Raw genomic sequence first — 11,534 nt, forward strand, 5'->3', positions numbered from 1 at the left:
TGGGTACACCTTCTATCACAGATCCGAAGGCAAGACATTCGTTGCTAAGAATGGATCCTTTCTAGAGAAGGAGTTTCTCTCGAAAGAAGTGAGTGGGAGGAAAGTAGAACTTGATGAGATAATTGTTTCTACTCCCTTATTGGAAAGTAGTTCATCACGAGAACCGGTTCCTGTGACAACTACACCAATTAGTGAGGAAGCTAATGATAATGATCATGAAACTTCAGATCAAGTTTCTACTGAACCTCGTAGGTCTACCAGAGTAAGATCCGCACCAGAGTGGTACGGTAATCCTATTCTGGAAGTCATGTTACTTGACCATGATGAACCTACGAACTATGAGGAAGCGATGATGAGCCCGGATTCCGCAAAATGGCTAGAAGCCATGAAATCTAAGATGGGATCCATGTATGAAAACAAAGTATGGACTTTGGTTGACTTGCCCGATGATCAGCAAGCCATTGAGAATAAATGGATCTTTAAGAAGAAGACTGACGCTGATGGTAATATAACTGTCTATAAAGCTCGACTTGTTGCAAAAGGTTTTCGACAAGTTCAAGGGGTTGACACGATGAGACTTTCTCACCCGTAGCGATGCTTAAGTCCGTCCGAATCATGTTAGCTATTGCTGCATTTCATGATTATGAAATTTGGCAAATGGATGTCAAGACTGCATTCTTGAATGGATTTCTAGAAGAAGAGTTGTATATGATGCAGCCGGAAGGTTTTGTTGATCCAAAAGGTGCTGACAAAGTGTGCAAGCTCCAGCGTTCCATTTATGGACCGGTGCAAGCATCTCGGAGTTGGAATAAACGCTTTGATAGTGTGATCAAAGCATATGGTTTTATACAGACTTTTGGAGAAGCATGTATTTACAAGAAAGTGAGTGGGAGCTCTGTAGCATTTCTAATTTTATATGTAGATGACATATTATTAATTGGAAATGATATAGAATTTCTGGATAGCATAAAAGAATACTTGAATAAAAGTTTTTCAATGAAAGACCTCGGTGAAGCTGCTTACATATTGGGCATCAAGATCTATAGAGATAGATCAAGACGCTTAATAGGACTTTCACAAAGCACATACCTTGACAAAATTTTGAAAAAGTTCAAAATGGATTAGGCAAAGAAAGAATTATTTCCTGTACTACAAGGTGTGAAGTTGAATCAAACTCAATGCCCGACCACAGCAGAAGATAGAGAGAAAATGAAAAATGTTCCCTATGCTCCAGCCATAGGCTCTATCATGTATGCGATGCTGTGTACCAGACCTGACGTATGCTTAGCAATAAGCTTGGTAGGAAGGTACCAAAGTAATCCAGGAGTGGATCACTGGACAGCGGTCAAGAACATCCTGAAATACCTGAAAAGGACTAACGATATGTTTCTCGTATATGGAGGTGACAAAGAGCTAGTCGTAAATGGTTACGTCGATGCAAGCTTTGACACTGATCCGGACGATTCTAAATCGCAAACCGGATACGTGTTTTTATTAAACGGTGGAGCTGTAAGTTGGTGCAGTTCTAAACAAAGCGTCGTAGCGGGATCTACATGTGAAGCAGAGTACATAGCTGCTTCGGAAGCAGCAAATGAAGGAGTCTGGATGAAGGAGTTCATTTCCGATCTAGGTGTCATACCTAGTGCATCGGGACCAATGAAGATCTTCTGTGACAATACTGGTGCAATTGCCTTGGCAAAGGAATCCAGATTTCACAAGAGGACCAAGCACATCAAGAGACGCTTCAATTCCATTCGGGACCAAGTCCAAGTGGGAGACATAGAGATTTGCAAGATACATATGGATCTGAATGTTGCAGACCCGTTGACTAAGCCTCTCTCACGAGCAAAACATGATCAGCACCAAGACTTCATGGGTGTTAGAATCATTACTATGTAATCTAGATTATTGACTCTAGTGCAAGTGGGAGACTGAAGGAAATATGCCCTAGAGGCAATAATAAAGTTATTATTTATTTCCTCATATCATGATAAATGTTTATTATTCATGCTAGAATTGTATTAACCGGAAACATGATACATGTGTGAATACATAGACAAACATAAAGTCACTAGTATGCCTCTACTTGACTAGCTCATTAATCAAAGATGGTTATGTTTCCTAACCATAGACATGTGTTGTCATTTGATTAATGGGATCACATCATTAGGATAATGATGTGATTGACATGACCCATTCTGTTAGCCTAGCACTTGATCGTTTAGTATATTGCTATTGCTTTCTTCATGACTTATACAAAGTTCCTGCAACTATGAGATTGTGCAACTCCCGTTTACTGGAAGAACACTTTGTGTGCTACCAAACGTCACAACGTAACTGGGTGATTATAAAGGTGCTCTACAGGTGTTTCCGAAGGTACATGTTGAGTTGGCATAATTCGAGATTAGGTTTTGTCACTCCGATTGTCGGAGAGGTATCTCTGGGCCCTCTCGGTAATACTCATCACCTAAGCCTTGCAAGCATTGTAACTAATGAGTTAGTTATAAGATGATATGTTACAGAATGAGTAAAGAGACTTGCCGGTAACGAGATTGAACTAGGTATTGGATACCGACGATCAAATCTCGGGCAAGTAACATACCGATGACAAAGGGAACAACGTATGTTGTTATGCGGTTTGACCGATAAAGATCTTCGTAGAATATGTAGGAACCAATATGGGCATCCAGGTCCCGCTATTGGTTATTGACCGAGAATGGTTCTAGGTCATGTCTACATAGTTCTCGAACCCATAGGGTCCGCACGCTTAACGTTACGATGACAGTTTTATTATGAGTTTATAAGTTTTGATGTACCGAAGTTTGTTCGGAGTCCCGGATGTGATCACGGACATGACGAGGAGTCTCTAAATGGTCGAGACATAAAGATTGATATATTGGACGACTATATTCGGACACCGGAAGTGTTCCGGGTGATTTCGGAGAAAACCGGAGTGCGGGGGGGGTTACCGGAACCCCCCGGGAGAGTATTGGGCCTTATGGGCCTTAGGGGAAAGGAGAGAGGGGCGGCTAGCATGGGCCGCACGCCCCCTCCCCCTTCTGGTCCGAATTGGACTAGGAGGGGGGCGTCACCCCCCCTTTCCTTCCCCCTCTCCCCCTTCCTTTCCCCTCCTAGTAGGAGTAGGAAAGGAGGAGTCCTACTCCTACTAGGAGGAGGATTCCTCCTCCCTTGGCGCGCCCAAGGGGCCGGCCGGCCTCCCCCCTTGCTCCTTTATATACGGGGGCAGGGGGCACCCCATAGACACACAAGTTGATCTACAGATCGTTCCTTAGCCGTGTGCGGTGTCCCCCTCCACCATATTCCACCTCGGTCATATCGTCGCGGAGTTTAGGCGAAGCCCTGTGCCGGTAGAGCATCATCATCGTCACCACGCCGTCGTGCTGACGGAACTCATCCCCGAAGCTTTGCTGGATCGGAGCCCGGGGATCGTCATCGAGCTGAACGTGTGCTGAACTCGGAGGTGCCGTACGTTCGGTGCTTGGATCGGTCAAATCGTGAAGACGTACGACTACATCAACCGCGTTGTCATAACGCTTTCGCTTACGGTCTACGAGGGTATGTGGACTACACTCTCCGCTCTCGTTGCTATGCCATCACCATGATCTTGCGTGTGCGTAGGAATTTTTTTGAAATTACTACGTTCCCCAACAGAGAAACGCCGCGATGCGCTGGTACCAAGCGCGCAGAGCCTACTTGAGTCCATACAAGGACCGCGAGAGTAGGCACACGTGGTCGGGAAGCGTCGGGTCAACAAACCCGGTGGGCTGCTGGCAGAAGACCTGCTCCTCGAGGTGACCATGGAGGAAGGCGTTCGAGACGTCCATCTGGTGCACCGGCCAAGCACGGGAGACCGCAAGGTGAAGAACCGTGCGAATCGTGCCGGGCTTGACGACCGGAGCGAAGGTGTCGGTGAAGTCGATGCCAGCACGCTGCCTGAAGCCCCGAACGACCCAGCACGCTTTATAGCGATCAAGAGTACCATCAGGACGGAGCTTGTGTTTGAAGACCCACTTCCCGGTAATCACGTTGGCGTGCCGGGGACGGGGAACAAGCTGCCACGTCCGGTTGCGCAACAGGGCGTCAAACTCCTCTTGCATCACAGCCATCCAGAGCGGGTCACGAAGAGCAGCTCGGATGGAGGATGGCAAAGGCGACGGCTCAGAGGTGGACGCCGCATGGACGTAGTCATCCGCGGTGTAGCTCGAGCTCGGGCGAAAAATGCCCATACGGGCGCGGGTGACCGGGCCGGCCACAGGTGCCGGAGGCGCAGGGGCCGGGGGCGCCGAGGAGACCGGGGGCACCGAGGGGGTGCCGAGGGGCGCCGGGGGCACCGGGGGGAGGGGGCACCGAGGGGCGCCGGGGGGACCGCGGGGGCCAGTCCCGCGGCTGTAGGAGGCGCCGCAAGCGGGGGGCGCGCCTCAAATCCAGGGGGCGGGCCAAGAGAGGCGCGCAAGCGCCCTGGGGCGACGCCGAGGTATCCGCGTCACCGGTGGCGGGAGGAACAACCAGAGGTACCTGCTGAAACAGAAACACATGCTCATCAAAGTAAATGTGTCGGGAAGTGAACACACGGTGGGAGACGGGATCGTAGCACCGATATCCCTTGGAGTTGGAGGGGTAGCCGATGAAGATGCAAGCGACAGAACAAGGTGCGAGTTTGTGAGGAGTGGAGTCCGCAGTGCTAGGATAGCAAAGGCACCAGAAAATACGCAAGTCATCATAAGATGGAGGTGTACCGAAGAGAAGATGGTGAGGTGCATAGTTCCATCGTGGGCGACAAGGGCGAAGGTTAAGGAGAAGTGAAGTAGTAGCGAGTGCATCTGGCCAGAAACGAGACGGCACATTAGCGTGGAACAGGAGCGTCCGAACGCAGTCGTTCAGAGTGCGAAGGACGCGTTCGGCTTGACCGTTCTGCTGTGAAGTATATGGGCATGTGAGACGAAAAATTATGCCGTGGTGTGACAGAAAAGTGCGGAAAGCAAGATTGTCGAACTCTTTTCCATTGTCAGTCTGAAGAGCAAGGATGGGACGCCCAAACTGCGTGCTGACATAGGAGTAAAAGGCCGACAAAGTGGAGAGTGCATCCGACTTTCGTCGTAAAGGAAACGTCCACACATAGTGAGAATAATCATCAAGAATAACCAGATAGTATAAATAGCCCGAATTACTAGGAACCGGAGAGGTCCACACATCGCTATGAATCAACTGAAAAGGAAAAGAAGCTATGGTGGTGGAGTTATTAAATGGAAGGCCAACATGTTTGCCGACACGACAGGCATGACAGGTGTGATCCTCTATCTTATTACAACTGAAACTGAAACTACTAAGAATATGACGAAGTGTGACGGGGTTGGGATGACCCAAACGAGCGTGCCAGAGATCGACGCCAACGGAGAGAGCAACCGGTGTGGTGGTGGAGGTGGAGGGCGGATGCACCGGATAGAGCTCGACGAGATTGTCACATTGGTGAAGTACCATCCTGGTTCGAGCGTCCTTGACACAAAAACCAAGCCCGTCAAATTCAACAGTAACAGGATTTTCACGAGTTAAACAACGAACGGAAACAAGATTCTTAATAAGATGAGGTGACACAAGTATGTTAGACAAAGTAATAGGCATAGAAGTAGATGGAAAAGAAGTGTGCCCGACATGTGTGATGGGTAGTGTGGAACCGTCGCCGACAATGATGCGGTGGTTGGTGGTGACAGGGGTGAAGGAGGCAAGATTACCAGGATGAGCAAACATGTGAGCGGTAGCTCCGGTGTCCATGTACCAATCACTGCCTCCAGTGTATTTGTTTGGCATAGGCGCAGCGTGCAGCGCGGCGAGGAGCGCCGGATCCCAAGGTGCCGGCGGCAGGACCGGCGAGGGCGGCGGCGGGACCGCAGGGAGACTGTAGGCGCCGCTCATCTGTGGCGGTGGGTATCCTCTGTACGGCTGCGGAGCCGCGTAGTATGCCTGGTGCGCCGGGGGGCGCGACACGGGAAGCGTCGGTACAGGAGCCCGTGGAACTGGCATGGTGTACGCATGGACAACATCGGTCCAGGGGTTGTAGCCGGAGGCCCATGGGGGCGGCACCTGGAGCTGCGGCGGCGCCTGAAACTGCTGCTGCTGCTGGCCAGCTGGCTGCGGCTGCTGCTGTTGCGAACCACCGCGTCGGCCCCCGCGGTGCTTTTCAGCGGGAGGAGCGGGGGGCGTGGGTGGGCCGTATGGCAGTGGCGGGAGCCCCGACTGCTGGGGCGTCGGGAAAGGCGCCTGATGACGCTGCTGGGGCGCCGGGAAAGGCGCCTGATGACGCTGCTGGGGCGCCGGGGCAGCGGGAGGCGTCGGAGGCCCACCGTGGGAGGAGCCGGCGACGAGGGCGGTGTGGATGGCGCGCGTCTTCACCTGCTTCATCCGCTTCTCCTCCAAGCGGAGGTACGCAACGAACTTGGTGAAGGACGGTTTGGGGATGAGGCCGAGGTTCCCCGCGGCGTTGCCGAAATCCTTGTTGAGCCCAGAGGTGAGCGTGCTGAGGAGGAGGTCATCATCGACCTTGGCGCCAATATCGCGAAGCTCATCGGCGAGAGTCTTAAGGCGGCGACAATAGTCGTCGATGGAGGTGTTGTCCTGATGACACCCAAAGAACTCTCGCTGCAGAAAAACGCGACGCTGGAGCTTGTTGTCGGTGAAGAGCCCGTTCAGTTTGGTCCACACGGCGCAGGCATCATCACCGTCCGTCACGACCGTCTGGAAGAGGTTGGGCGTGATGGTGAGGAAAAATCAGCGCATGATCGTGATGTCGATGGTGGACCAGTCAAGAAACTCGGGAACTAGGCTGGAGTTGACGGTGCTGTCCACATGGTCCATGAGATGATACTCCCGGAACACAAGGGAGAAATACGTCTTCCACGTGTGGTAGGAGGAGTCCGCCTGGGAGAGACGAACCGGAACCCGCTCGAAGATGTTGAGCTTGCGGATGTCGTTGACGTCGGGAGGGTTGGCGTCGGCAAACGGGTTGGAGTTGGTAGACGCAGAAGAGGTGACAGACGACATGACGCTCGGCGGTTCTGTTGTTTTGGTTGCGGCGGAGGAAAGCACATGCGCCTGGCTAGACGACTGCGCGAGCGGGCGGGCAGGCAGTCTGGCTAGCGGGGCGGACGGGCGATCGGGACTAGGTGCGGGCGAAGCTGGCGATCGAGGAGAGCGGGAGCGGGTCGAGGCGCTGGCGATCGTGGGGCGGTAGCGGGTCGAGGCACGGGCGATCGCGGGGCGAGCACGGGGCGGGATCGGGTTCAGCGGCGCGACTTGGGGAGTAGCGCGCGGCGGCAAGGAGTTGTGGCGGCGGCGGCGGCAGCGAAAGCTAGGGTTTTAGAACCTAAAAATTGATACTATGAAGATGTATGAATTGCCGATGTATTGATTCGGTGCAATGTGCACGGTATATATAAATACAAGGTGAAGCCTCTACCTCAATCTATACAACAAACTAGAGAGGTAAGCCTAGTCAATATACATGCATAAATAACATACTCAACATTGGACATCACGAATCAACAACTCCGAGCTCGGAAGAGATCGTCTCCCTACAAGCGGTCGCCTCGAGTGTTGCCGGATCTTGGACCATTAACAGTAGGGAGTCCAATGTCTAACGATTAAAATTCGAAGAGGTTTTTTTTTAGATTCATTAAAATTCGAAGAGGTAAGCCTATAGGATGAAAAATGGGTCCAATTAGAGCCCACTGCTGAACCGAACGACAAGAGCAGAGAATGGCAGCCCATTCTCACCGGCCCCCATTTCTTTCCTTCCCCACGCACAAGTAGACCACAGTCGCCGCCGCCGGCACCGGCCGCCGCCGCCATGCTCCGCCTCCGAGGGCGCATCGTTGCCCATCTCCTCTCTTCCTCCTCCACCTCTGGCCCGGCCATCTCCCCTCTCCACCGGCTCCTCTCCGCATCGGCAGCCGCCGGCCCCATTTCCCCGAACCCCGCTGGATTCGCCGTCGAGGACTACCTCGTCGACACCTGCGGCCTCACCCGGCCCCAAGCCCTCAAGGCCTCCACCAAGCTCTCCCACCTCAAGTCCCCCGCCAACCCCGATGCCGTCCTCGCCTTCCTCTCCGGCGTCGGCCTCTCCGGCGCCGACGTCGCCGCCGTCGTCGCCAAAGATCCGCAGCTCCTATGCGCCAAAGTGGACAAAACCCTGGCTCCGGTGGTCGATGGGCTCACCGGCCTCGGCCTGTCGCGCTCCGACATCGCCCGCCTCGTCTCGCTCGCCCACGCCTACTTCCGCTGTAGATCCATAGTCCCCAAGCTGCACTACTACCTGCCCCTCTTGGGCTCCTCCCACAACTTGCTCCGGCTGCTCAAGCGGGGAGGATCCCACCTTCTGTCATCGGACCTCGACAAGGTTGTCAAGCCCAATGTTGCCTTCCTGAGGGAGTGCGGGCTAGGTGATTCTGATATTGCCAAGCTGTGTATCCATCGGCCAAGGATGCTCACCACCAACCTGGAGCGCGTCCGGGCGATGGTGACATGCGCCCACGGTATAGGCGTGCCCCGTGGCTCTGGGATGTTCAGACAAGCGCTACATGCTGTCGCATTCCAAAGCGAGGAGAAGATTGCCGCCAAACTGGACTACTTGAAGAATACCTTCAGGTGGTCTGATGCCCAAGTGAGCATTGCTGTCTGTAAGGCTCCGATTGTGCTGAGCAAGTCAAAGGAGTCTCTGAAGCGCAGGTCCGACTTCTTCTTCTTTGAGGTGGGCTTGGAACCGGCGTACATTGCTCATCATCCGGTGTTGCTCTCTTACAGCATGGAGGGCCGTCTCAGACCCAGGTACTATGTTATCAAGTACCTTAAGGCAAATGGATTGTTAGGTCAGTACCGGGACTACTATAGCATAGTCATGCCGAGTGAGAAGGTATTTGTGGAGAAGTTCATATGCCCTCACAAGAAAGCTGCACCACACCTTGCTGAAAACTATGCAACAGCTTGCAAAGGGGAAGTGCCAACTAATTTCAGATTTACATGAACAAAAAAGGGATATGGAAATTGATTACAATGTATGGTGCAACAAAGTTATCACCCTGCATGTAAGCTAGTAGTACTTCCTGTTTCGATGTTCTTTTCCTAAGATGGTGTTGGTTGTTTTCTGTAGTACGCCTGTTGCTAAATGCTAACTCCCTATGAAACTGATAATTTGATTCCTGAACCCCTATTTGTTAATGTTGTCATACCTTAGAGAAAAAAAAAGGGCAGCCCCAGTGCATGTAGCTCCCGCTTGCGCAGGGTCTGGAGAAGGGTCCGACCACTTTGGGTCTATTGTACGCAGCCTTTCCCTACATTTCTGTAAGAGGCTGTTTTCAGGACTTGAACCCGTGACCTCATGGTCACAAGGCAGCAGCTTTACCACTGCGCTAACGCTCCCCTTCGTTGTCATACCTTAGAGAAGATCTCCGTAAATGAGAAGGCCATGGATATATATACAGTGCGCCTCTGTCCTGTTGTGTCTGCATTCTACAGACCATCAGCAGATCTTGGCTGCTGTTGTTATTTTTTTCCTGCTTAGTGACTTGAACTGAGGTACGTTGACTCTCTTTTCTTGAACGCCATGATCAAAATAGAGAAGAACTTAACAGACGCAAGAGGGTGGGAAAATGAAACACTTAGCAAAGTGTGCATGCTTGTGTTGATCTCTGCTTTATATTTGTATGGGGACGAATGGATTGGATGTTAGGTTCAGATATGATCAATATATCTAAGTCCGTTGCCACTAGGAAAAGATCATCCTGCTGTTCAGATTGATCAAGTTTTCTTTAAAGAGTTTTACTGGAGCAAAATTAATGGTTAAGATAGCTTGATTTTTTGCACTGGGATTAGACTTATGTTTGCTGAGAAGATCCAGCTGAGCTAACTGTCTCTCAAGGTAAAGAAAAACGTACCTAATTAGTCAGATGTAACTTTTCTGCTTCACTGAATCCTTTTTTTATTGAGGAAATCTTCACTGAATCCTAATATGGTGACGCTGAATTACCATAAGTAAGCATGAGTATGTTTTCCTTACTTTGAAACGATGGACGCTGCAAGTGGTTTGAGGTTTCTAATTTTCAGTTCTGACTATTAAACATTCATTTTTGACTGAAGAAGTGGGTGTTTCGATTGATGTGTCAGCTGATGCGTTTCCAATCAAGTTGAGCTTAATCATGTTCAGAAGGCATAATTAAACACGTCCAAAAGGGCAGAATTGAGACACCCATACGCTCCCGCTAGGGTTTTTCTCCTCGTAGGCGATTCCGATTGCCTTCGAGTCCCTCCCAGCTACGAGCGAAGCCCTAATCTGCATCCCTCGCCGCTCTTCCCGCGGACCCTCCAGATCGTTTCCCTGATGGCGTCCCCTTCGGATGCCAACTCTGTCGCGAGTGGCGGCGGCTGCTAAGTCTGATCTGGAAAACTACTTCGACCACTTGGATCTCAACGACGAGGAGTTCGAGGATGTAGAGATTGATGAGGATGATCCTGCGATTAAAGAAAGTGTCCGGTGGCTTGCCCTAGCTAGGGTTCACACTGACAAAAACTTCAGCCAATCTGCGTTTTACAAGCATATGCGAGCTGCATGGAATCCGGCGCAGCACGTGAGGTTTCAGCCTGTTGGACCTAATCACTTCATCGTCCAGGCGTCATGCTTGGGGGATTTGGAGCGCATGATGAAGCAGGGTCCGTGGCTGTTTCGTAATTGGGCTGTACTGATGTGCCCATATGATGGGTTTAGTAGAGCGGAGGATGTAATCTTCGTCCACATGCCGATCTGGCTTCAAATCCACAAGTTACCTGATCCTTATTGCAAGAAGAACATTGTGGAGAAACTCTTGAAAGGTGCAGGAGAGATCATGGAGATGCGTCTGGATGGAAACACTAGAGGTGACTATATAAGGGTGCGGGTGAATCATGACATCCAACAGCCTCTTACGAAATTTGTTAGTGTTGTTCGAGCAAAGGAACGACAAGTATATCTGGTTTGATATGAAAAACTAGCTAGGTTTTGCAAGGTGTGTGGCCTGGTTGGTCATGAACATAAGGAGTGTGGATTGGGAATCCATGATGAGAAGAAGCTTAAATATGGAAACTGGTTGTATGCAGATCCTCCTAACATGCCCCGGGTAGAATCAAACCCCGGCAGGATGGCCGGGCCTCGCCCTTCACAGGCAAAGGGGGGAATCCAAGCTGCTCCAACTGACACCGAGCGGGAGAGGATCGATCCAGAAACCTTGGACACGTCATCAAGCCCGGTGAAGAATTCTAGTGGCAGGATGGGAGTGGACAAGGACCCCAGGAAGAGGTTGAACATGGATGAGGCTGGGCAAGATGCTTCAGTCCAGCCAAAGATGTTGCTTGCTATCACATATGGTAGCGGCATGGATCTAAAGGAGACTAATTTGCCTACGACCAATAGCTCAAGCAGTAAGCGCGCGAAACTCTCCAAGGACAGTGAAAACAATGAGATATCGACGGCCTCCCTCGAGGAGGACCGCCGG

The 11,534-nt window shown here is 51.3% G+C and overlaps 1 protein-coding gene across 1 annotated transcript; it reads left to right on the forward strand.

Moving 5' to 3' along the window:
• Positions 1 to 7,774: 7,774 nt before the first annotated feature.
• On the forward strand, positions 7,775 to 9,136 carry LOC123135537 (transcription termination factor MTERF4, chloroplastic). Its single transcript, XM_044554641.1, has one exon. It carries the CDS (start codon positions 7,862 to 7,864, stop codon positions 9,032 to 9,034), a length of 1,173 nt encoding a protein of 390 aa, XP_044410576.1. The 5' UTR covers positions 7,775 to 7,861; the 3' UTR covers positions 9,035 to 9,136.
• The last annotated feature ends 2,398 nt before the right edge of the window (positions 9,137 to 11,534 follow it).

The sequence above is a fragment of the Triticum aestivum genome, chromosome 6B (assembly GCF_018294505.1).
Source record: "Triticum aestivum cultivar Chinese Spring chromosome 6B, IWGSC CS RefSeq v2.1, whole genome shotgun sequence".
Lineage (NCBI taxonomy): Eukaryota > Viridiplantae > Streptophyta > Magnoliopsida > Poales > Poaceae > Triticum > Triticum aestivum.